At 52.7% G+C, this 23,501-nt stretch overlaps 1 protein-coding gene across 3 annotated transcripts in view; it reads right to left on the bottom strand.

Moving 5' to 3' along the window:
- The window catches only part of PARP8 (poly(ADP-ribose) polymerase family member 8), a 1,351,312-nt gene that overhangs the window by 487,456 nt on the left and 840,355 nt on the right, over positions 1 to 23,501 (bottom strand). For all 3 annotated transcript variants that reach the window (XM_069627250.1, XM_069627248.1, XM_069627249.1), the window contains one exon: positions 20,307 to 20,379. In XM_069627250.1, the coding sequence (XP_069483351.1) occupies positions 20,307 to 20,379 (73 nt within the window). The remainder of the gene's footprint in view (positions 1 to 20,306; positions 20,380 to 23,501) is intronic.

Genomic DNA, 23,501 nt, shown 5'->3' with positions numbered 1-23,501 from the left:
CAGGTCATATGTTATGTGCCACATGTCTGCCGGATGCCTTTGCTGTCGGTGTGTGTGTGTGTGTTGTGTGCTTCTGACATGTGTAGTGACCTTTTCCTGTCTATTTTTCAGGTGATGACGCAATGGATGCAGAGGATGGTGTTGTCATGCCAGACACAGGGTTGGTAAGACCACATCAACCCAGCACTAGTGGGGGTCGTGGGGTGGTAGGCCACGAAAACCCCCAAGTGCTGCAGTCCATCCTGTCTCTGGCTGCCTATGAGTCCAGCCTTGATGACGACTCTGACGTCCATGTTGAGTTGGATGAGCATCAAGTCCATGTGTCAGGGGTGAGTGATTCTGATGTGGACACTCCTCTGTCTGCGACACCTGCACTGAGGGATCAGACAGTCTTGGTTCCTCCGCCCGTGGTGGATCGGGATGCAGGGTCACCCTCCACACCAGTCACTGATGTGCCTGGGACATCACGTCGACGGGGGCATGTAGTCGTGCAGCCGCAGGCGGTGCCAACAAAGCGAGGACCCCCGGTCCTTGGGTCCCGCAGGGGTCAAGCCCGGCAATGCGGTCGCCGCGCGCAACCGCTGTATACTGAGTGGGAGCAAGACATGACTGCCAATTCCGAACGGCAGGGGGCAGCAATGGAGAACATCGCTGACAGCATGGAGCGTGTGGCCCGATCTGTGCTCCCCCCTGCTAGGCAGGTGCTTCTCCAGCAGCAGGCGGCACGGTCCACGGCCCGCTCGCTCAGGCTGGGCATGGTGGCCTCAGACAGGGCACGCCAGGCTGAAATGTCGTCTCTGCGTCAAGCAATTGCTGCTCACGCAGAGGCACACATGGATGCCCTGAGGGAGGAGTATGCCTCCCTCAGATCCACTCTGGGTGTCCTTATGATGTCCCAGAGGCAGCAGGCAGAGGAGAGGTTGGCACAGCTTGAGCGCACCATCTCGGCTGAGCTACAGGCTTGCCGGGAGGTGCAGCGGTTGTCCAGCCAGGCCTTGCAGGAGGAACTCCGTGTTACACGTGCTACCTTGCAAGAGGAAGCACGTGTATCACGTGAGGTTCTGCATGCAGACCTATGTAACATCGCCACACAGAACCAGGCTCACCTGTCCGGCAGACTTGCTGCCGACGAGGGGCAAGCTGCGGCTAGGCGTGGCCAGGCTACTGTGCCACGTCCTCCTTTACAGGATGAGCCAGACTCGGACGACCACCTATCTCCCACATAGGTCGTGCTGTGCAGGCGTTGAGCCCATGGAGGTATTTTATTTTTGGCTCAGCATCATCGCATGTGGATGTTGAGCAGCACCCTGTACCTCCCCCCTCCTGGGTGCCTCCCCTCCCCCCCCGGGTCGTATGTGGCCATTTTTGATTTTTCTTTTAGTTTAGTTAGTTAAGTTTCTGTTTGATAGTTAGTTTAAATAGGTAATGTAGGTTTTCCATAGTTAGTGTAATTAGTTAATAGTTGAGTTAGTTTAAAATTTGTAGTCTATTGTGCTTTCATGTGACAGTGCGGTGCCTTGTGGTTTTTGAAGGCATCCACTGTCTGTTCCAGCTGGGCCCTTCATGGTTGTCTTGTGTATGTGTTTGCTGCTTGGGTTCCTTGACTCACATATGCCACTCCTGCCTCCCTTATCCATGGGCTCGCAAGGATGGTTCGGTGTTACAGAATTTTACACAAGGGCTTTGGACTGTCATATCTGTGGCATGTCTGGTGCTTTGTGACTTGTGTTGACACCCCTAGTGGGGATGATTTAGGTGTAATTGTCCACTGTTCAGCTTTTGCTAGATGGGGTGTGTCATGATTAATGTGGACATTGATTGCCATGCATTGTGTATTATGTCTCATATCTTTCCTGTACACGTGCTTGTTGCAATTCATGCTGTAGATAGTGTTCCACACTTTGGAAGTAAAAGACGGACTGATGGTGTGATTTGTGATGTGACTCTCTGACATGGTCAAGTAATGAGATGTCTGATGAGACACACCCAGATCACTTTGATGCATTAATCATTTGTTTCATGCACTTCCTGCAGGGGGATGAGGCACCAGAGCACCTTTGCCAGCAGACATGGCCCATTGGACGACGGAATTCCTGACCCGTTTGTTGGTGCCCACATGCACATGTGTGCACGAGCAGAGCCACAGTGATTGCAGACCCACATCCTAGAGCTGCTGACATGTTCCAAGGAACTCCAGCTTGCACCAGGCGAGTGGCACATGCAGGCTTAGTCACAGCACTGAGGGTGAGCTTAGACGAATATTGGTGTTGAAGCACACAATGCAGCTCAGATGTGTTTGTGGACTGATGGCTGTTGATAGTAGGGTTGTCTGGGACACATGCAGGGGCAGTGGCACATTCCCTGCGGTACACCAAGGTTCATTGAGGCACTTGTATCAACCATGTAGCCTTCCGAGATATGGAAAGGGGCAGCTCACAGGGACATACAGCAAGGGACATACTTGGGTGCAGTGCATGTCTAGTCCACGTACTTCATGTTAAATGCGCTGCCAACTTTGTTTTGGTCATGGTGGTACGCAACTTGCTCTGTAGTCATGGCTTGCCATATGGGTCTGTCTGCTTACCCAGGGAACATTGCATGTTGTGTGAATTGTGACACATTGGTGTTCCATTTTCCACGCACCCACCAGCGCCTGACTTACTGCATTGACTGTGTATGACCCGTCACAGGGGTGATGTTATATATGGGTACGAAGCATCGAGCACTGATTGTCTGTTTGTAGAGTAGTTTGTTGCTATGGGGCATGTTTGGTGTTGTGTTTTTGTGTAATTGGCACATACAGGTTGTTCACTGTGTCTCTCTTTGCAGCATTGCAGTGCTCCTGTAACCGGCCCTGAGAGTGCGCAGGCAGGAGGCCAGCACTCAAAACCAGAGCTAAGTGTCTTGTTGTTTTCCTTACAAACTGCCCTGCATAGGCTTGCTGGGGAGTGTACTGATGCATGGATGTATGTGTGGTCCTATTTGGTATGTTTTTTTCCCTAATCACCCGTGATTCTATGCAATTTTGAAACCTGTACCCTCTACCCGGTGTTCCTGCTTCCCGAGCCTATCCAAGCAACGTTCCCTGACCCTCTTTCCCCACTGGGGTTGCGGATGCCTGTGTAAGCCCCGAACTTGCAGGCGCCAAAACCCTAGAGGGAGTGGTTGGTTCGTACCACTCCTGAGCCTGGACTACAGTAGGCCATGACAATGATGTCCAAGTTTGTTTGGATTGTGTATGTGTTCATGCAGGTTGTACATTTTCGTGCATTCCCTAGTTACATGTGTCATTCCTCCTCCCCTCACCTGCCACTCATTCCAGTCATCCAGTGTGTCTACACCTGTCCCGACTGCATATCCCTGAACCTCATTCCCCACCATGATCTCAGGGGCCTGTGTGAGTTTGACCTTGCAGGCACCCGGGACATGGTGTGGGTGGTTGTTTCATGAGACTCCCGTGCCTGTACAGGGGACCTGTGACAGTACACATCCATTCATGGTGCATCATCCTATGTCATGTACCACACATGTCTCACATCCTGTCGTGACATTGTTCTACTGTGCTACCTTGGTTGTTGCATCATTGTGGTAGTACTTGGCGTTTGTGAGGTACTGCTACGTCAAGTCATCTACTGGAGGGTGTTTGGGTTTGTTTTCATGCCTTGGATTTTGTGATTTTGGAAATGAGTGTGGATTCTGAGGGTTCAGGCATCTTTTTACACACAAGGTGAGAGATGGACACGAAGGGTAAAGGTGATCCTGTGGCCAGGTGGAAATGAGGGTTGGAGGCTCCATGACCCAGGTGCAGTTGTTCAGTGGGTCATGGTCATTTGCGAGGGAGCGGGGGGTTGTTGTTGATAGTTGCATTGCCCTGCAGTGTGATGGGAACTCTGACATTGTAATGTTGTTGTCCTATGTACATGTTGTGTTCTGCTGATCAATGCCTGTTCATGTGTTGTGTTTTCCTTTCAGGTGCGAGGGGATAGTTGTGGTTTGACATGCTGGGGTGTACACATGGTGGATGTTCACATGTGATGTGTAGGGAACACTGATGGTCACTTGAGTGCACATGCATATGTGGAGTGCATGTCCCTGCAGAACCACACACTTGCACTCAGATGCACTCCATGTACTCCCACCCTTGCATATCCACGTGTACACTGTTTGCCTTCTGGTGCCCACTGTGTCCCGGCAGCACATGTTCTGTGACCGATTATGGTTCCAGTACATGCCTAATTTGATGTTTGATGTAGTCTGTCACTTAGATGTGATGCTCAGGGTGTGCATCACACGCAATGGCTGTTCATTGTGCTGTGCGCTGAGCAGTGTGATGCAGGAGTAGGACACTGCACACATGAGCTGCAGTGTTGATTTTGCAATGCATAATGTGCATATAGACAGGCATTCATTGTGATGTTACGTTTACGACTGTTGCAATGCATTTGGAAACGACTTATTTTGGGTGGGACATTTTGTTGGTCTGTCATTTCATATGATTCCGGGTCAGGCATCATTGTCCGATGCCACTGTACATTTAGGACATGGCAATGTGTACCTTATCGTTACTGCGTCGGTGTATGGGTATTGCTTGCCATGTCATGTTGATGTTTGGGAGGGTTTGACTGACATGACAGTGATGGCCATGGCCTGTTTTGCAGGTGTGTGTGATGCACACCTTGCATGTCCAGGTCATCCGCTTCTCAGAGCAACTAGCTGGGGGTAGGTTTCTCTCCGCAGCAGGGCCCTCCCCCTGGAACAGACTTCCTGCCTGACTTGAACTTGAGGGGAACCATCTCCAGTTCTGGAAGCACCTCAAGACCTTCCTCTTTGCTTCTGCTTACTCTCTGCCTCTCCCTTGCAGAATTCTTCACTGGAACTGCACAGGAGCTGCTACTGGGACACTCTCACCAACCTCGGTCCCTGGCCCAGCCACTGTCCACTTGCACTGCCACCCTGGCAACCCCTGCACTGCAGTACTGTCTCTCTATCCCTACAGCCCTCCCTTCCCAGCACTTGTCTGCACTTACCTTTGCAGTTGCCACCAGGCGACCTATGTATTATTTTTTTGGCCTACTTCCCCTGTACTGGACTCCCCCACCCTTCCCCTTGCACTTTTCCCTTCCCCCTACCCCTGCACTTGCACAATCTCAATGACACCTGGCCTAGTAGTACCGTTCTCTGTGTTCCCTTGTCCCCCCCTCTGCCTCATTGCGCCTTGGAATACTTGTGTATGGCCCATGTCATGTCACATGTCATATGTGTGCATTTTGGTTGCACAGGATAGCTTGTGTTTAAGTAGCTAGGGGTGCAGACGATGTGGCACTTCCATGGCAACTATCTCAGGGTGGTAGGGTTGTGACAGTTGACTGTCACTTTGTCATCATCGATTGTCACCTGGTATGTGCCAGGCCTGTGTGCACTCCGCAGGGGTGGGAGTTTAGGTGAAAAATGTGGCCACAAGCTGGGTCCGGGCTTCCTCGCCACGTGCCCTGTCCCCTCCCATGGGCAGCGCCTGTGCCTGTGGTTGGGGATGTGGGGGCACCACCATGTCCACCGGGACGCCCTGCCGTGTTGCAACATTGTGCAGGACACATGCTGCCACAATGATCCTGCACACTACTGGTGGTGCATAGAGTAGTTGCCCACCAGAGCGGTCAAGGGAGCGGAAACGTGACTTGAGCACTCCGAATGTGCGCTCCACTATGCCCCTGGTTGCAATATGGGCGGCGTTGTATCTTACCTGGGGTGGTGTGGTGGGGTTCCGGATTGGCGTCATCATGTGGTTGCTCAGAGGGTAGGCACTGTCCCCTGGGGAGGTAATAATTGAGATTATTAGGGTTGGGATATTTGTCTGTGTGTTACTTGCATGCATGTGCAAGGGCATTTGTACTGACCTAGGAGCCATGTGTCGCCATGCTGCCCAGCTTCCAGGGCCCGGCTCAGGGCGGACATTCTGTATATGAAACTGTCATGGGTGGAGCCAGGGTAGTTTGCATAGACAGAGGTGATGATTCCCTTTGCATCGATTACCACCTGTACATTGATGGAATGCCAGTGCTTGCGGTTTCGGTAGATGTGCTCAGTGGCCCTAGGTGGACGTAGGGCCACATGGGTGCAATCTATGGCACCGAGCACTTTGGGGAAGTGTGCCACCCTGAAAAAATCCAGGACAACGGCCTGCCTTTCTGCGGGTGTTCTGGGCATGTATATGTGCCTGCGGACTGAGGGGCGCGCTGTCATGATTGCCAGTACCTGGTGTAGGCAGCGTGACTGCGTGGCCTGTGAGACCCCCCCCACTATGGCAGTGGTCCGCTGAAACGACCCAGTGGCCAAAAAATGCAAGACATTGAGCAGCTTCTCCAAGGGGCTCAATGCTTGGGAGCAAAGGGTGGGGGATGTGAGGTCATCTTCCCACTCCCTGACCAGGTCTAGGATGATATGGGGTGGAAACCTATACCTGCCGTAGACCTGGTCGTCAGGCATCCCAAAAAGGCTTGTCCGTGGTGCAAAAATGCGTGCCCTGGCTATTCTCCTCCTCCTGCGGTGTCCCACGATCAGTGCAGCAACAAATGGGGCATTCATCGTCGCTGTATATACGCGTTTGTTGTTTGCGCGCACTTTTATGCTGTCCGCGGGACGCCTCCGTGTGGGCGGACTCGTTGACGCCTGTGCACGTCTTTTGCCGTGCACGGGTTTCCCGTATTCGGGTGTCATCGCGTGTGATCGGAGAGAGCGAGCGTACACGTGATTGGCCTGGGTATGTGTGTTTCCGGGTGCGCGGGTAGTTCCACACGCGATTAGCCTGGGTACGTGTGTTTCCGGGTGCGCGGGTAGTTCCACACGCGATTAGCCTGGGTACGTGTGTTCTGGGGTGCCGTGAACTTTCACACGCGATTGGTTGAAATCCACGTGTGTTCTGTCATCACGTGCAATGAGGGATACACCCTCGCACGTCACGTCACAGACGCGCTCACGCGCTGAGGGCCTTTGGTCCAATGAAAATGCGTTTGCGTGCAGACGCGCTTACGCGCTAAGGGCCTTTCCTCGAATTACACGCCGACGTGCAGATTTTTCACGTGCCAAATCACTCCGTATCAAGCTGGCCACGCGAAAACACACGGAAGACCACGCTCCTGCCCAGAAGGCCGAATCACTGCCCCCCAGTGCCCCGAGCAGCCTCCCACGTGCCATCTGCTGCTGCCTGCCTGCCTGCCTGCTGCCACCGTGCCCTGCCATTTGGTGCCTGCACATCAGCCATCTGCAGGGGTCCAGTTGCTGTGTCCACCCCTGCTGGAACAGTAGACTCCCGACTGGGATACCATCGCTCCACAGCCCAGCCCCAGGACCCAGTTGCCCACCCACGCCTGCCTCGGGGGTCGCCATGTCGGGGCAAGCACCATCTGAGACCAGTGGCGACCCCCAGCCAGAGAGGCAGAGGGCCACCAGCTTCATTGATAAGGAAGTTGGTGTCCTGGTGGAGCATGTCCTGGGGCATTATGATGCCCTCTTCGAAAGACCACGCGCCAACAAGGAAGGACGGGAGAGGATCTGGGACGATGTAGTGGTTGCCATCAACGCGGAGGGGGTGGCAACCCGCGACATCAAGCACATCAAGAAGCGATGGGAGGACTTGAGGTCCAGGACCCTCAATAAGGCCCGGCGCCTCGCGGAGGGGGGCCGGGCACGCCTGAGTGACATCCAGATGAGGGTCCTGGAACGCGTAGACCCAGCGCTCCACGCCCAGATCCTTCGGAGGCTGACCCATCTGGAGTTGAGCGGTAAGTGGCCAAGCATTGCTGTGTGAGACAGGGCATGTTGCAGTGTGCTGGTGTCTGATACCTGCCTGTATGTGTGACATAGGCCATGTACGTATGTGTGTGTGCAGGGACATCATGGTCAGGCATGTGAGTACAGTGATGTGTGAACCACATGGTTGGTGCATGTGTTCTATTGCAACATGGGGGGCTCTGTGCGGAATGGACCCATGGAAGCATGGCAGTCTCTGTTCCTGGACATGGGTGGGGGTGAGGGATGGGTGCTGGTCCCATGTACACGTATGGTGTCCATGTGTGTGTGTCTGACCTGCGTGTCTGTGACTTGTAAATGCCATGGATGCAGGACACATGTCTGTGACAATGTTCAGATTCACTGATGCAGCCTAGTCATCCTTGTATCCACTGCGTCTGTGGTGTACGAGGCCAGATGGATGGAACTACGGTGAGGTGTGTGCATGTGATGGCAAGACCCATGATGCATGTGAGTTTAAAACCAACATTGTATGAATCATGAGTCCCTTGGTCATGTATGCCAATGTCCATGGCATGCGCCATGCCTGTTACTGTATGTGTTTTGCCTGCACTGACCCATGTGTTGTGGAGGGACATGATGGAAGTGATGTATGACAGTGCCACTCATCTGCTATTGCTTCCTGTCTAGGGGACCATTGTACAGTACCCTGATGCTTGTGTTCTATGTCTCCCTCTACACAGTGGCAAGTGAAGAAGAGGGCGGAGAAGGCGCTGTGGAGCAGAGCGGCGGGGATGTCGCCACGGCTGCAGCGGAAGGGGTGGGTGAGCCCCCACAGGGGCTTGCAACGGCGGAAGACGGCGTGGAGACATCCAGGTTGGTGGTTTCCACAGAGGGGGAGGAGGCCGCTACTGAGCCACACATGGGGCCTGGTGGGGGCATCCCCGCTGGTGCAAGTGGTGCAGTCCAGGGGCAGGAGGCAGCACAGGTCGCCGTGGAGGGGCCTGTGCATGTCACTGTCCCTGACACTGTGACTGCACCACCATGCACCAGCAGGGATGCCCCATCCCAGGCCCGTCCGCAGGTAGGGGAGATGTCCATGTCATCTGACACTCCTCTACCTGCGGACGAGGGGACCCCTGGCCGTGTGGAGAGGGTCCTGATTGGTGTCGCGTTGCGCACGGCTGGCATTCGTGATGAGGTGCATGCTTCCCGGGAGGAGCATGCACATCATCACGAAGAGCACCGTGCGTACGTGAACCATTTGGGAGCCGCCATGGTCGGGGGTTTCCTACATGTGTGTGGCCTTCTGGCGACCCTCTCCTCCTCTGTGGAGGCCATGCGCCAGTCGTGCTCCATGCCGTCTTCCGGCCCAGATGCCACCAGGGCCCCCTGTGGACCTGCCCCGACCAACGCAGCCAGCTCGGTGGGGACCCCATCCCTGCCACAGTCGGGAGTCGAAGGTCCAGCAGGGGTGGACACACCAGCAACTGTCCCCCTGCAGATGGAGGATGTGCCGGCATCATCTGGCAGGGCACGTGCACGACGGCATCGGTGGATTCCATCAGCCTGGATGCCGTTGTGCTGGCAGAGGCAGTGGCGTCGGAGGCAGCAGCAGGCTCGACGTGGGAGGCATCATGGCTCGGGGCCATCAAGATCAGAGGGGCAGGCATCGGCCGGAGGGCAGGAGAACCCTGGGATGGCAGTGTCTTCCGTGTGGGAGCAGTTGGTCCAGCGGATAGGTGCGGAGCGGCAGCGGGCGGAAGAGGAGCGGCTCACCATGGTCAGGGCGGAGTTCTCCATGCGTCGGGCGTTGAGGCGGGCTGAGTGCCTCGAGGAAGCTCGCAGGGAGTATGAGGTGAACACGGGGTTGTCCCTGCGAGACCTCGGGGCCAGGACAGAGTCCTGCCTCCGGGACATCGACATGGAGTTCGATGATGCCCTGGCCGGCAACATCACAGAGTGAGCCGCAGGACTTGCCCGCTGCCATTGTATATAGTTCTTTAGTTAGTTAGTGTTAGGTTTCCTTTATTTTTTAAGTTTTTTTTGGACCGCTCGGACAATGGCCACTTTTCTGTATATATTTTTTTTATTAGTTAGTAGTAGTAGGTTTCATTTGTGGTGTTGGGCTCATGGACCCTGGGATATTCTTGTGCATAGTTTGTTGTTTGAAAAACATTTGTTGGATTTATATTTGTGTTCACCATGAGGCAATGGTTTTTCCTTATTTTTTCCCCCCATTATTTTGCTTTGGACTACATTAGTTTTTGGATTCCTTTGTTTTTTGAATTTTTCTATTAGTTCTCGGACATGGACCATTTGTTTTGTCATCCCCATTGTTGTGTGTTTTATTTCTTTACTTCATTTTCATCTTTAATACATATATTTATTACTTACATTTGTGGTATTTTGTCATTGGTTTCATGCATGTCATGATATGGGTTTTGACATTCACTTGCACCCATTGTGTATGTGTGTGTGACGGACATGTGTTCATTTACATACTTGCCATTGGGGTTGTATCATGTAATTGCATCTACTATGTGGGTGGATGCAATCCTTGGCTGGGTGTTTGTGCTGGGTATGCTGCCCATTACTGCCATGATTGCGTTTCGTCAGGACCTGGGGGCAGGGGGACATGAGTGGGGGCCTGCTGGGGGGTGGGGGTGCAAGGGGACATGAGTGGGACATGGTTGGGGGCCTGCTGGCAGGTGCCCCACAGTGCTGGGGGGTGGGGGTGCAAGGGGACATGAGTGGGACATGGTTGGGGGCCTGCTGGCAGGTGCCCCACAGTGCTGGGGGGTGGGGGTGCAGGGGGACATGAGTGGGGGCCTGCTGGGGGGTGGGGGTTCAAGGGGACATGGTTGGGGGCCTGCTGGCAGGTGCCCCACAGTGCTGGGTGGTGGGGAACATGAGTTGGACATGGGTGGGGGCCTGCTGGCAGGTGCCCCACAGTGCTGGGTGGTGGGGAACATGAGTTGGACATGGGTGGGGGCCTGCTGGCAGGTGCCCCACAGTGCTGGGGGGTGGGGGTGCAAGGGGACATGAGTGGGGGCCTGCTGGGGGGTGGGGGTGGTGGGGAACATGAGTTGGACATGGGTGGGGGCCTGGTGGCAGGTGCCCCACAGTGCTGGGGGGTGGGGGTGCAAGGGGACATGAGTGGGGGCCTGCTGGGTGGTGGGGGTGCAAGGAGACATGAGTGGGGGCCTGAATGGGGGGTGGGGGTGCAAGGGGACATGGTTGGGGGCCTGCTGGCAGGTGCCCCACAGTGCTGGGGGGTGGGGGTGGTGTGAGACATGGGTGGGGGCCTTGTGGAGGCTGCCCCTGGTGACTGGAGGGGTGGGGGTGGTGGGAGACATGGGTGGGGGCCTTGTGGAGGCTGCCCCTGGTGACTGGGGGGTGGGAGACATGGGTGGGGGCCTGGTGGAGGCTGCCCCTGGTGGCTGGGGGATGGGGGTGGTGGGAGACATGGGTGGGGGCCTTGTGGTGGCTGCCCCTGGTGACTGGAGGGGTGGGGGTGGTGGTAGACATGAGTTGGACATGGGTGGGGGCCTGCTGGCAGGTGTCCCACAGTGCTGGGGGTGCAGGGGGACATGTGTGGGGGCCTGCTGGGGGGTGGGGGTGCAAGGGGACATGGTTGGGGGCCTGCTGGCAGGTGCCCCACAGTGCTGGGGGGTGGGAGTGCAGGGGGACATGAGTGGGGGCCTGCTGGGGGGTGGGGGTGCAAGGGGACATGGTTGGGGGCCTGCTGGCAGGTGCCCCACAGTGCTGGGGGGTGGGGGTGGTGGGGAACATGAGTTGGACATGGGTGGGGGCCTGCTGGCAGGTGCCCCACAGTGCTGGGGGGTGGGGGTGCAAGGGGACATGAGTGGGGGCCTGCTGGGGGATGGGGGTGCAAGGGGACATGAGTGGGACATGGGTGGGGGCCTTGTGGAGGCTGCCCCTGGTGACTGGAGGGGTGGGGGTGGTGGGAGACATGGGTGGGGGCCTGGTGGAGGCTGCCCCTGGTGACTGGAGGGGTGGGGGTGGTGGGAGACATGGGTGGGGGCCTGGTGGAGGCTGCCCCTGGTGACTGGAGGGGTGGGGGTGGTGGGAGACATGGGTGGGGGCCTTGTGGAGGCTGCCCCTGGTGACTGGGGGGTGGGAGACATGGGTGGGGGCCTGGTGGAGGCTGCCCCTGGTGGCTGGGGGATGGGGGTGGTGGGAGACATGGGTGGGGGCCTTGTGGAGGCTGCCCCTGGTGACTGGAGGGGTGGGGGTGGTGGGAGACATGAGTTGGACTTCGGTGGGGGCCTGCTGGCAGGTGCCCCACAGTGCTGGGGGGTGGGGGTGCAGGGGGACATGAGTGGGGGCCTGCTGGGGGGTGGGGGTGCAAGGGGACATGGTTGGGGGCCTGCTGGCAGGTGCCCCACAGTGCTGGGGGGTGGGGGTGGTGGGAGACATGGGTGGGGGCCTTGTGGAGGCTGCCCCTGGTGACTGGAAGGGTGGGGGTGGTGGGAGACATGGGTGGGGTCCTGGTGGAGGCTGCCCCTGGTGACTGGGGGTGGGGGTGCTGGGAGACATGGGTGGGGGCCTGCTGGCAGGTGCCCCACAGTGCTGGGGGGTGGGAGACATGGGTGGGGGCCTTGTGGAGGCTGCCCCTGGTGACTGGAAGGGTGGGGGTGGTAGGAGACATGGGTGGGGGCCTTGTGGAGGCTGCCCCTGGTGACCGGAGGGGTGGGGGTGGTGGGAGACAAGAGTTGGACATGGGTGGGGGCCTGCTGGCAGGTGCCCCACAGTGCTGGGGGGTGGGGTGCAGGGGGACTTGAGTGGGGGCCTGCTGGGGGGTGGGGGTGCAAGGGGACATGGTTGGGGGCCTGCTGGCAGGTGCCCCACAGTGCTGGGGGGTGGGGGTGCAGGGGGACATGAGTGGGGGCCTGCTGGGGGGTGGGGGTGCAAGGGGACATGGTTGGGGGCCTGCTGGCAGGTGCCCCACAGTGCTGGGGGGTGGGGGTGGTGTTGAACATGAGTTGGACATGGGTGGGGGCCTGCTGGCAGGTGCCCCACAGTGCTGGGGGGTGGGGGTGCAAGGGGACATGAGTGGGGGCCTGCTGGGGGGTGGGGGTGCAAGGGGACATGAGTGGGACATGGATGGGGGCCTTGTGGAGGCTGCCCCTGGTGACTGGAGGGGTGGGGGTGGTGGGAGACATGGGTGGGGGCCTGGTGGAGGCTGCCCCTGGTGACTGGAGGGGTGGGGGTTGGTGGGAGACATGGGTGGGGGCCTGGTGGAGGCTGCCCCTGGTGACTGGAGGGGTGGGGGTGGTGGGAGACATGGGTGGGGGCCTTGTGGAGGCTGCCCCTGGTGACTGGGGGGTGGGGGTGCTGGGAGACATGGGTGGGGGCCTGGTGGCAGGTGCCCCACAGTGCTGGGGGGTGGGGGTGCAAGGGGACATGAGTGGGGGCCTGCTGGGGGGTGGGGGTGCAAGGGGACATGAGTGGGACATGGTTGGGGGCCTGCTGGCAGGTGCCCCACAGTGCTGGGGGGTGGGGGTGCAAGGGGACATGAGTGGGGGCCTGCTGGGGGGTGGGGGTGGTGGGGAACATGAGTTGGACATGGGTGGGGGCCTGGTGGCAGGTGCCCCACAGTGCTGGGGGGTGGGGGTGCAAGGGGACATGAGTGGGGGCCTGCTGGGGGGTGGGGGTGCAAGGGGACATGGGTGGGGGCCTGCTGGCAGGTGCCCCACAGTGCTGGGGGGTGGGGGTGGTGTGAGATATGGGTGGGGGCCTTGTGGAGGCTGCCCCTGGTGACTGGAGGGGTGGGGGTGGTGGGAGACATGGGTGGGGGCCTTGTGGAGGCTGCCTCTGGTGACTGGGGGGTGGGAGACATGGGTGGGGGCCTGGTGGAGGCTGCCCCTGGTGGCTGGGGGATGGGGGTGGTGGGAGACATGGGTGGGGGCCTTGTGGAGGCTGCCCCTGGTGACTGGAGGGGTGGGGGTGGTGGGAGACATGAGTTGGACATGGGTGGGGGCCTGCTGGCAGGTGCCCTACAGTGCTGGGGGGTGGGGGTGCAGGGGGACATGAGTGGGGGCCTGCTGGGGGGTGGGGGTGCAAGGGGACATGGTTGGGGGCCTGCTGGCAGTTGCCCCACAGTGCTGGGGGGTGGGGATGGTGGGAGACATGGGTGGGGGCCTTGTGGAGGCTGCCCCTGGTGACTGGAAGGGTGGGGGTGGTGGGAGACATGGGTGGGGGCCTGGTGGAGGCTGCCCCTGGTGACTGGGGGTGGGGGTGCTGGGAGACATGCGTGGGGGCCTGCTGGCAGGTGCCCCACAGTGCTGGGGGGTGGGGGTGGTGTGAGACATGGGTGGGGGCCTTGTGGAGGCTGCCCCTGGTGACTGGGGGGTGGGGGTGGAGTGAGACATGGGTGGGGGCCTTGTGGAGGCTGCCCCTGGTGACTGGGGGGTGGGGGTGGTGTGAGACATGGGTGGGGGCCTTGTGGAGGCTGCCCCTGGTGACTGGGGGGTGGGGGTGCTGGGAGACATGGGTGGGGGCCTGGTGGCAGGTGCCCCACAGTGCTGGGGGGTGGGGGTGCAAGGGGACATGAGTGGGGGCCTGCTGGGGGGTGGGGGTGCAAGGGGACATGAGTGGGACATGGTTGGGGGCCTGCTGGCAGGTGCCCCACAGTGCTGGGGGGTGGGGGTGCAAGGGGACATGTGGCTTGGCTGGGGGGCATGCCCATGGTGGATGGGCTGCCTGCGGGACATGACCAGGGGTGCAGGGTAGTCCCCTGTGGTGTGGGCTGCCTGCAGAGGTCGTGGAGGGGGTAGAGGGGAGACCTGGGAGGACCCACACTGGAAATTCACCTCTTCAACTTCCCGCACACCCACGTAATACACTGCCCCACTCGCACAGGCCCAATCGCATGTAGGATTTCTCGCGCACCCCTGTAATACACGTACCCAGGCCAATCGCGTGTAGAATTTCTCGCGCACCCCTGAAATCCACGTACCCAGGCCAATCGCGTGTAGCATTTCTCGCGCACCCCTGAAATCCACGTACCCTGGCCAATCGCGTGTGTGACTTCCCGCGCACCCCTGGAATACACGTACCTCGCTCAATCGCATGTGTAACTTCCCGCACACCCCCGGAATACACGTACCCCGCTCAATCGCGTGTGTAACTTCCCGCGCACCCCCGGAATACACGTACCCCGCTCAATCGCATGTGTAACTTCCCGCGCACCCCCGAAATATACGTACCCCGCTCAATCGCATATTTGACTTCCCGCGCACCCCCGAAATACACATACCCCGCTCAATCGCATATTTAACTTCCCGCGCGCCACTTTTTTGATGCGCTGGGACTCTACCGCCTACCTTCGTGTGGCGGCCGTGTTTCAGCTTGTGCGTGTCTTTGGCTGTGCGTGGCTTTGCCCTATTCGATTCCATGAATACGTGTGGTTCGAGTGCGTGTGGGCCTTTCCGTCTGCTTCCCTGCAGTACATCCCCAGTTACGCCCTTATTTTCGAGTGTTGTTCCCCATTCCGCGCGTTATGCCCCATGTCCTGCCCACTTTCTGGTGTGTGCGCTGAGGTTGTGCGCTTTCACTGTGCGCGTCGCGCACGCCTTTCGCGATGTTGCAGTGACTTGTGCGCCATGCACGGGTTTGGCGCACATCCCGCGGTGAACACGCGCAGGGACTTCCATGAATCGCACGCGTGTGCGTGCGCCTGTTTTTTTCCGCTTGCGCATGCTTGCGCATGCTTGCGTGACGATTTTCGGCGCACGTTTGTTCCATGAATCGGCCCCTAAATTTTGTATTTACTATGCAGGTAGAAGCCAGTGTCTTCTATTGGTCCAAATCTAAGGTTAGTGTACTTCCACTGAAACCACAGTGTCTACCTTCTTTAGTATTCCACACAGATCTAATTAGTGTACTTTCATCCTTTTAGGAGATATCTTGAGAAACTATTCTGAACACCTTATGAAACTTAAACATGTCCTGCCCTGAAGATGGATTCATTTTAATCCGAAACGCGTTGGCACCCATGACCTTATAGGAGTGTTTTTAGGATGATTGTGTGAGCAGAACACATTGTATTGCTCACATGTACAAAATACACATGTATAAAACACACATGTATTTACTTTGCCATATATAAGCGTGTTGTTGACACCTTGTATGAAGCTATTTAATTCTTTGGTTAACCTTTTGGTTTATTTGAGCGCTTTATCAGCTCGGTTGTGATACTGTTTTCCAAATGCACCAATGTATGTTTTCCTTGAATTTCTATTTGTGTTCCACACCGTGCTTTAACATCTCGTTACATAAAAATATTTTATTCACTTGTTCAAACCTGCTTTTTTCAGTCTGGTGGTTCTTGACTGTGGGTAAGCAGGAGGACAGGATTATTTAAGCATGGATGTGCATCATTAGATGAATATTTGTGAAGCAATGATTGAAATCTATTGTTTTGAAAACATTTACAGCATTAACCAGTTGGATTAACTGCCTCCTTTAAGGAGGTTTTGGATCCCACCTGGCTGTTAATTATTTTGGGATTATATCCTTTTTGGAGTGCAGCACAGGGTTACGGGCTGGCAACGTCCGGTGTTTGTTTTCTGTTCTATAATTCTGGATCTCGAGTGGCCTCGAGATTTTCCCAGCTGCACCAGAAGTATAACTAATCTATATACATCACTAAGGAGTTCTCCACTTCATATTTACCCTACAAAAATCTGACTTTTTGTTGTGCCTCCCACCTCACAATTTGTCTATTCATCTTTATGGTATGCCCATATGGTAAAATCGCCTAAAATAATAACCACATATGAGGAGACCCTCATAAAATTACCAATAAGCATCATATGCTGTTTGTTCTTGAAACAAGGGAGTAGCCACAGGGGGGCGGGGCGATAACGAACAAGAATGGTGATGGTAGTATTACAATCCAAGGAAATCTTGATAAGGGTGTACTCACATTCATTGATTAACAAGGGAGAACACATATGTCCAAAGTATCTGTAGCAATGACCGCTGTACCATTGCCTCTACCTTGAGGGCGTTCAGTTCTAAAGATTCAGTAACGCTTTGGCAATGCAAGCAATGCAGCGTGATTGGTGGACTCTAAAAGCCAGGTTTTGGTAAAACAGGCTATGTCAAGGTGCTGGGTCACTATCAGATCTGCCACCTCAACTGCATGTTTGACCAGGGAGTGAGTGTTTAATAGTGCAATGTTTAAAGAACATGATGCTAAAGGAATAATCTTCAGAAAATGATTAAGCATATCAATATTGGAGGAGGATTGTACCAATGTATGATCGTGAGGGTTATCTACGTTAAGTTGAAGGTTATTATTGCCTGTGTCTTTAACAACAGAAACCTTCGGAGCAAGGGTCAAGAACAGCGCCCTTAGAAGAGGTCTGCAAAGATGGGCAGTCGGTGATGGATGCAGTATAACACTGCAATATTTTATTAAGACGTGAATATTTCAGAAACATATTAACGGTGGGTGGAGTCTTACCAAGATAGCTTCTAGGGGGATCAATAGCTTTAATGACTTGCATGGCCAGGAACGAGAAAGTACAGTGGAATGTAAAGAAAAGAGCACAAAGCACAAACCCCCATGGACCGGCACAGACCGGCTTGTTGCTCACGCGCTGGCGCTCACATGCCTGAAATGCAAATGAGTAGTCTGATGGACTACGATACAACAGGGAACTGTAGTCCAAAGGCGTACCTAGGCAGTTTATGAATATTTGGATAAGCAAATCTATCAACAAGTTAATACGTTGAATTTAGCAGCTAGTAAGGTACAAAAAAGTAAAAAAACGTTTTCCTGCACAGACACACAATTAATCTAAAAGGTTTAAAACGAAGGCTAAATGTGCAAATAAGCCATTTTAGGCATCTATGGCAGCAAAAGTTAATGAAACAGCCTCATAAATCCACTTCTCAGACCCACCAGTTAACAAAGGCAGCTTGCATCCTAAATTGTGTTTGTCCATTTGCTGCCAGGGGATATACTGAGGTCGCCCACCACCCTTTTCCAATAATGGGAACTGTGTCAGTGTCATCCCACCATCCTGTCTCCCCACGTCTTTAGTGGTGGTGAATGCCCTTTCCATCTCTGCCCTTTTCCATCCTGGCAGGGCCCTATGTCTCTGCGCATATGGAGTGGTATTGTCCGTGCTCCACGACCCCGCCTCGGGATGCGGCAGTCGCCCTTCGAAGTCCTCCCCTTCTTTACCCATATTTTCTCCACCTCCCCATATTGTGTCTCTGTCTGGGCTAGCTTCCCCGGTGCAGCAAGAGTGTCTTCTCGCCTCATCATCTTCACTACCCTGTGAATCCTTGTCTGTCTTCATTGAAGCTAAGTCTCCTTAATGTTGTGTCTTCCTGCTGCTTTCCTTTTGTTCGGTCTGTAATTCGGTGTTCCCTCCTCACTGAGGGTTGCCCAGCACTCTTGTCTGCGTGTGGGCAGCCGTGATGGTTCTCCTACTACTATAGAGTTCCCCTATCCTTCTTGTATACCATCCCCATCTTCATCATCCAAACATGGCAAGTCTGTCTTTTGAAAAACACCTTTCTTTGCTCTCATCTCTGTCTCGCTCGCTTGTGCACTCCTCTTTTTTCCTGAGTCAGCGTTCTTTAACAAGCCACTCAATTGTCTGCACAATTATGGTAGTTTCATTGTCCTGTGATACCTTTTGATACTAGCACACACTTTTATTTTGCTCATTGTATCAAACTTGAATGGGTGAATGGCTTAAATGTCTCTGTCGTAATTCAAACCTGTGACCTCCCGGATGAATGGAGATCTCAGCAGTAAGTATACAATTTGCTAATTCGCTAACCTGTCATATCACAATGGAATAACAATAATACATTTTTTTTCAGAACTAGCATTTACCTATTTTCTTAGGTTTAGTCTGCCATGTATTAATTTAATGCAGCAGTTAATAATGGAGTTAACCCTTTTACCTAGCACCAAGCATTACTTAGTTTGGCAGAACTTTGGTACTCTGAGTCCAAGTGGTTTGCTCAAGATCAACTAATATTGAGCAAGTTGTGAAGTCAGACTTTACATACTAAGATGTCAACTTAGTCACTAGACAACATTGATCCCTCTTCTCCTGTTCATGTATTTCTTCCCCCTCGTTATTGTCCATGTTTCTTTTCTATGTCTCTCATTGCTTTCCATTGCTCCTTAATTCTGCCCGTCTACTCCTTTCTTCCATCCTCACCTCTTAAACAGCCTTTGATTCTTTCACTAAAACCTTGCCTGAACTCTTCGCTTACTCTGATGATCCTTAATACTTATCAATTGCATGTCCTTACTTCCCTCCCTTACTTGTCTCCCTATATTTCCTTCCTATCCTTTGATTTCAATGCTTCCTTTCTTTTTCTTTTTCTTAATTCTTTGTTTCTCTCCTTAATAAATCACAAGTGCAAGTTGAGTATCATTACAAGCAGCTCGGGCATCAAATGAACTAACAGAGGGAAAATGAAGATACTGACATAGAGTTAGATCTGGATAAGCGTAATGAATCTCAACACCAAATTAAAACTATGGGAATGTGAGGGGTGAGAAATGTGAGACGCACAACTTTTGGATGATTTCCCAAATTGTGCCATTTTATTAAAATTATAAGTTTCAACAAACGCCTCACTTTCCCTATCCACTTTCCCTATCCAGACAAGGATTTCCCTGCCTATACAAAACTCAAGGAAACACTTTAACAAGCAATCTGTCCTTCACAAATATATGGCAATTCACAACAATGTCAGTAATTGTATTTCTAATATAGTCACAGTTTCTCTTAGTAACTTGGGTGAGATCCCCTTCTATGAGGTTTTCAAAAATGTTGGGACCTCCCCCTATAACTTTGGCCCCATGGTTGAAACCGCACAAACTTCGAAACATCATTCTGAGGTGGTCATATATACTTTTTTTGCAAAGTTTGGCGAGGATGGCGCTAAAGTTATAAGCCTCCCAAAAAGTGCTCTTTCTACAGCAGGCCCTGTAATATATATGTATATGTGGCTGTCCACACACACATTATGGCTGTGCTCGAAGTGCTAGTTTTCCATTTTCCACATATTTTCCCCTTGTTCCCTGCAAGGACCAAGTACATGCTGAAATTGCTTCTGTACTCAGAGAAATTGTAACAGGAATGTAATGGTCATCATTCGGTGGTGTGATGAGACTACGTTTCTCTCAGGTTGCATACGCCAGGATATGTAGCTGGGTAGAATTTCACATACAAATAAGTGGCGTGAATGTGGCCTAACATTCTAAAAGAAAGAAGTGATTCATTAGAGAAGACCCACCGCATTTTCCAAAACTGTTTTATCCAATCATAATGCAAACATCTTGGCAAAATTACATGTGCTTGCATATTTACAGCATTTGCAATTTTAGGAATACAAAAATTGCGTAAAAACTGAAAACAATGATCAGTTTTGCCATGCACCACAGAATACTGCTAGCAGTATTCAATGATTTACGATTACAACATTTACAGTGCAGAGGTACAGACAATAAAGCATACAAAGATGAACATGGTACATCAATTGCTTACCTGTAATCTCGTATTGGAAGCAACAACTAGGCCATTCCTCAGAATAGAGTGCCAGTTTTCAATGTGTGATCCACTAAAAAGCAGAACATAAAAAGTCACATTTATATTGTCTGGCTGTATGTATACAATTATTGATTGCACACGCATTGGGTAGTAACACTGTACTGTGTTTTTAATGTAAATGAAAAAACCTACATCATCAAATTCAAAATACAACAAAACAAAAAACAGGTTAATTAGAAAAAGCTATGGGCCTCATTACACGGTAGGCGGTAACCATGGCACTATTAGCGCCATGGTTGCCACCGGTATTTTACCGTGTCCGCCTTGGTGGATGGTGGAATTAACGCCCTACTCCAAGGTGAGCGGGGGCGGTAATTCCCCATTCACCAAGGCTCTTCCCCATTTCCATTTTTGCCCCCATAGGGCATAATGGGAATGGGGAAGGTGCTAATTACGGTACCGCAAATTGCGGTACCGTAATTAGCTCCGAGGTCCCTTTGCGGGACCCGACTTTAACGGCTGGTAAAACCAGCCGTTAAAGTCGGGTCCCGCAAAGGGAACTCGTAGTAAGGCGGTAGGGGTTTACCGGTACAGGTAAGGGCACCGGTACCAGTAAACCCCTACCGCCTACGGTGTAATGAGGCCCTATGTCTTTTGTTAAATACACCCTGGCGACCTCAGAAGGACTCTGGACACTATCCAGTACTGGTGCCTCGATGAATACTCCGGCTGTCATCAGGGGAAATGGCAATGTGGTTTTATTGGTTGGCCTAATAGACGTGTCACACGTGTACTATTTGCCCGGTTCTTCTCCTCTTTCCCCCAAACAATGAGAAATAGACTTATTTATATTAAAGTGGAGTTATTTTACAGCTGCTGCATGCAGTCCTTTCCTCTTACAATAATGTCAAGCCGGCTTATGCTGGTGGGAGTTTCAGTCACTGCTTGCTGCTATCTGCTGTGCCAAAAAAAGGAACAGATTCAATATTCCCCATTTATTAAAGACGGCAAATACCCCCTAACTGATTGGCCCAACCATGCTTAGTTGGTTGTCCAAATTCACACCTATAAACTATTTTTGATCCAATGTTTTGGCAGAAGGACACTGGGTCACCTCCTCATTTCTTTTCGTCAGTATCCGGCCTGTCAAACCCAGCTATATCCATTTGTTGCCCTCTTGCCCCATTTTGGGGCTGTGTGAAATTCTGCTTTGCCTGCTTGACTTTTCTCCTTTTTCTCCTCCCAAAAGAAATAAGAATGGGACCATACCTGTACATGGATATGCAACAGGCTGCTGGGTTTATTTCAGTTAAACTGCAGTTATGTTGCACTCATGGATGTACCGGTCTGTTGCCCATACATCATGAGCACCTAGAGATTGCCCCTGGGTGGTAGCAGTGTGCGGTATGAATCAACATAGCATAACATAATATCATGAGAAAGCCCAACTTGCCGGTTGGTTCAAGGGATTTATATGGAACTCCACACTTTGTTCTACTATCAAACTGGTTGACTAACAGTTGCCACATTTGTTTTACCATTTTTACGGGCAAAGAGGTGGTGGGTTGGAGTTAGATATATATAAAAAGGGGAGGATGAGTGTGCAGGTGCGGGAAGTTGGGGGAGGGGTCACCCCCATGCATTTTGTGGTAACAAAATCTGTAAAAAATAAATACAGAACAATGTTATTTGACCAGTTAAAGTCGAACAAACATTTGCTGCTACTTCATCCCCTTTCCAGTGGCAACCACGACTTTGCTTCTGGACCATGATGTAATATTGCCATGCATTGCGAGTGTTTTACGCCACTCGTGCTGTCCTCCCACATGAGCCTTACTTTCACTTGTAGCTTCCCACTATAACACAATAAATATACACACAGTCCTATTTTCTCTTCATACATAAATGGCTTGGCCTCTATTACTGAGAATCTTGAGGCAGAAGCACCAGGCCTGAGCAGAGAGATCAGTATATTGTTCTACGTTGATGGAGCCGTCCACATCCCGAAGAACCCCACTTTGCTACAGTCCCAAGTGACTCTGTACAATAGCAGTTGCTTTATAAATGGCCTGTCAATACATTTGCAAAAACAAAAGCATGGTATGATATTTGTGGAAAATGGCCAAAGCTTTCCCTATTTTTTGAGGGGAAGAAGGCAGAATGGTGAAAAACTGAAGATCTACAGACCACAGGTTTAATGATTTGTGAATAGGTTTTATGCTTCCTAATGTTGCCCTGTATATTCCTTTAGATTTGGAATTGAAACATGTGCTTATGAACTATGCAATTAGATATGAAGTAATGATTTAACTAAATATATATAAATATATAAACATGAATATGAATAAGGGAGCATTAATTGAGATATGTATAAAACAAGTTGTCTTAGTTCAAATTAACGGAAGACTCACTTCTGAAATTGGATTAGGGTAATGTATGGGAAAGTTCGAAACAATTGGACCCCGCACGAAAATAGTGTTGAAGCAAAGACATAATTGGCAGCCTCCAACGGGGTGCTGGCCAATCAGGAATCTCGAACTGCAGGCTGTATTATCTGGTAAGAGCCTGCGTGCCAAGCAGCCTGAGTGCTGCTGGCCAGCGCTCCATTCCCTTCCCGGCACCTCCTCCCCTTCTATGCTCTCCCCTCACCTCTTAGCACCCATGTAGTTTCTATGCAGATGGTAAGGGTGTTTACATTGGAAACAAGTAAACATACCTTTAGCTTGTGGTGTGGTGTTATGCAGGCCTTCTGAACGCCATTTCCTTGTTGATGACATCGCGGTTATCAACATAGAAAATTAACTTCAGGAAGACCGTGCAGTGCTGCACTGCAAGCCAAAGGTTACGTTTTCGCTTCGCTCTGGCCCTTAAATTGGGCAGCGGGCCGTTACCGGCACAGTCGGCTCCCCACCTCTGTATATATCACCTCAGTATCAAAAAGTTAAAAGCATAGTAAGGAAAGAGGGCATAACAGTGCAGACAGACTTACGTTGAGGAGGATTAAAGGCAATTGCAAGTCATGCTCGTACTGCATTTACATAAAAGAGGTGGTAAATGCTAGTAAATCTTTACTTTTCTGGCCCTTTTTGATAGATGCAAGAGGGGGAGTGGCAGAAGTTCTCTTCGTGGGATGGACTAATAACCACACTGAGCAATTATTTCACATTAACTCTTTATTTAGTTTAACTTTCG

This window comes from Ambystoma mexicanum, chromosome 6p (genome assembly GCF_040938575.1).
Source record: "Ambystoma mexicanum isolate Mex_15411 chromosome 6p, UKY_AmexF1_1, whole genome shotgun sequence".
In the NCBI taxonomy this organism is placed as follows: domain Eukaryota; kingdom Metazoa; phylum Chordata; class Amphibia; order Caudata; family Ambystomatidae; genus Ambystoma; species Ambystoma mexicanum.
Note: the sequence above shows the minus strand (reverse complement) of the source record. Positions and strands in the feature narration are given on the sequence as shown.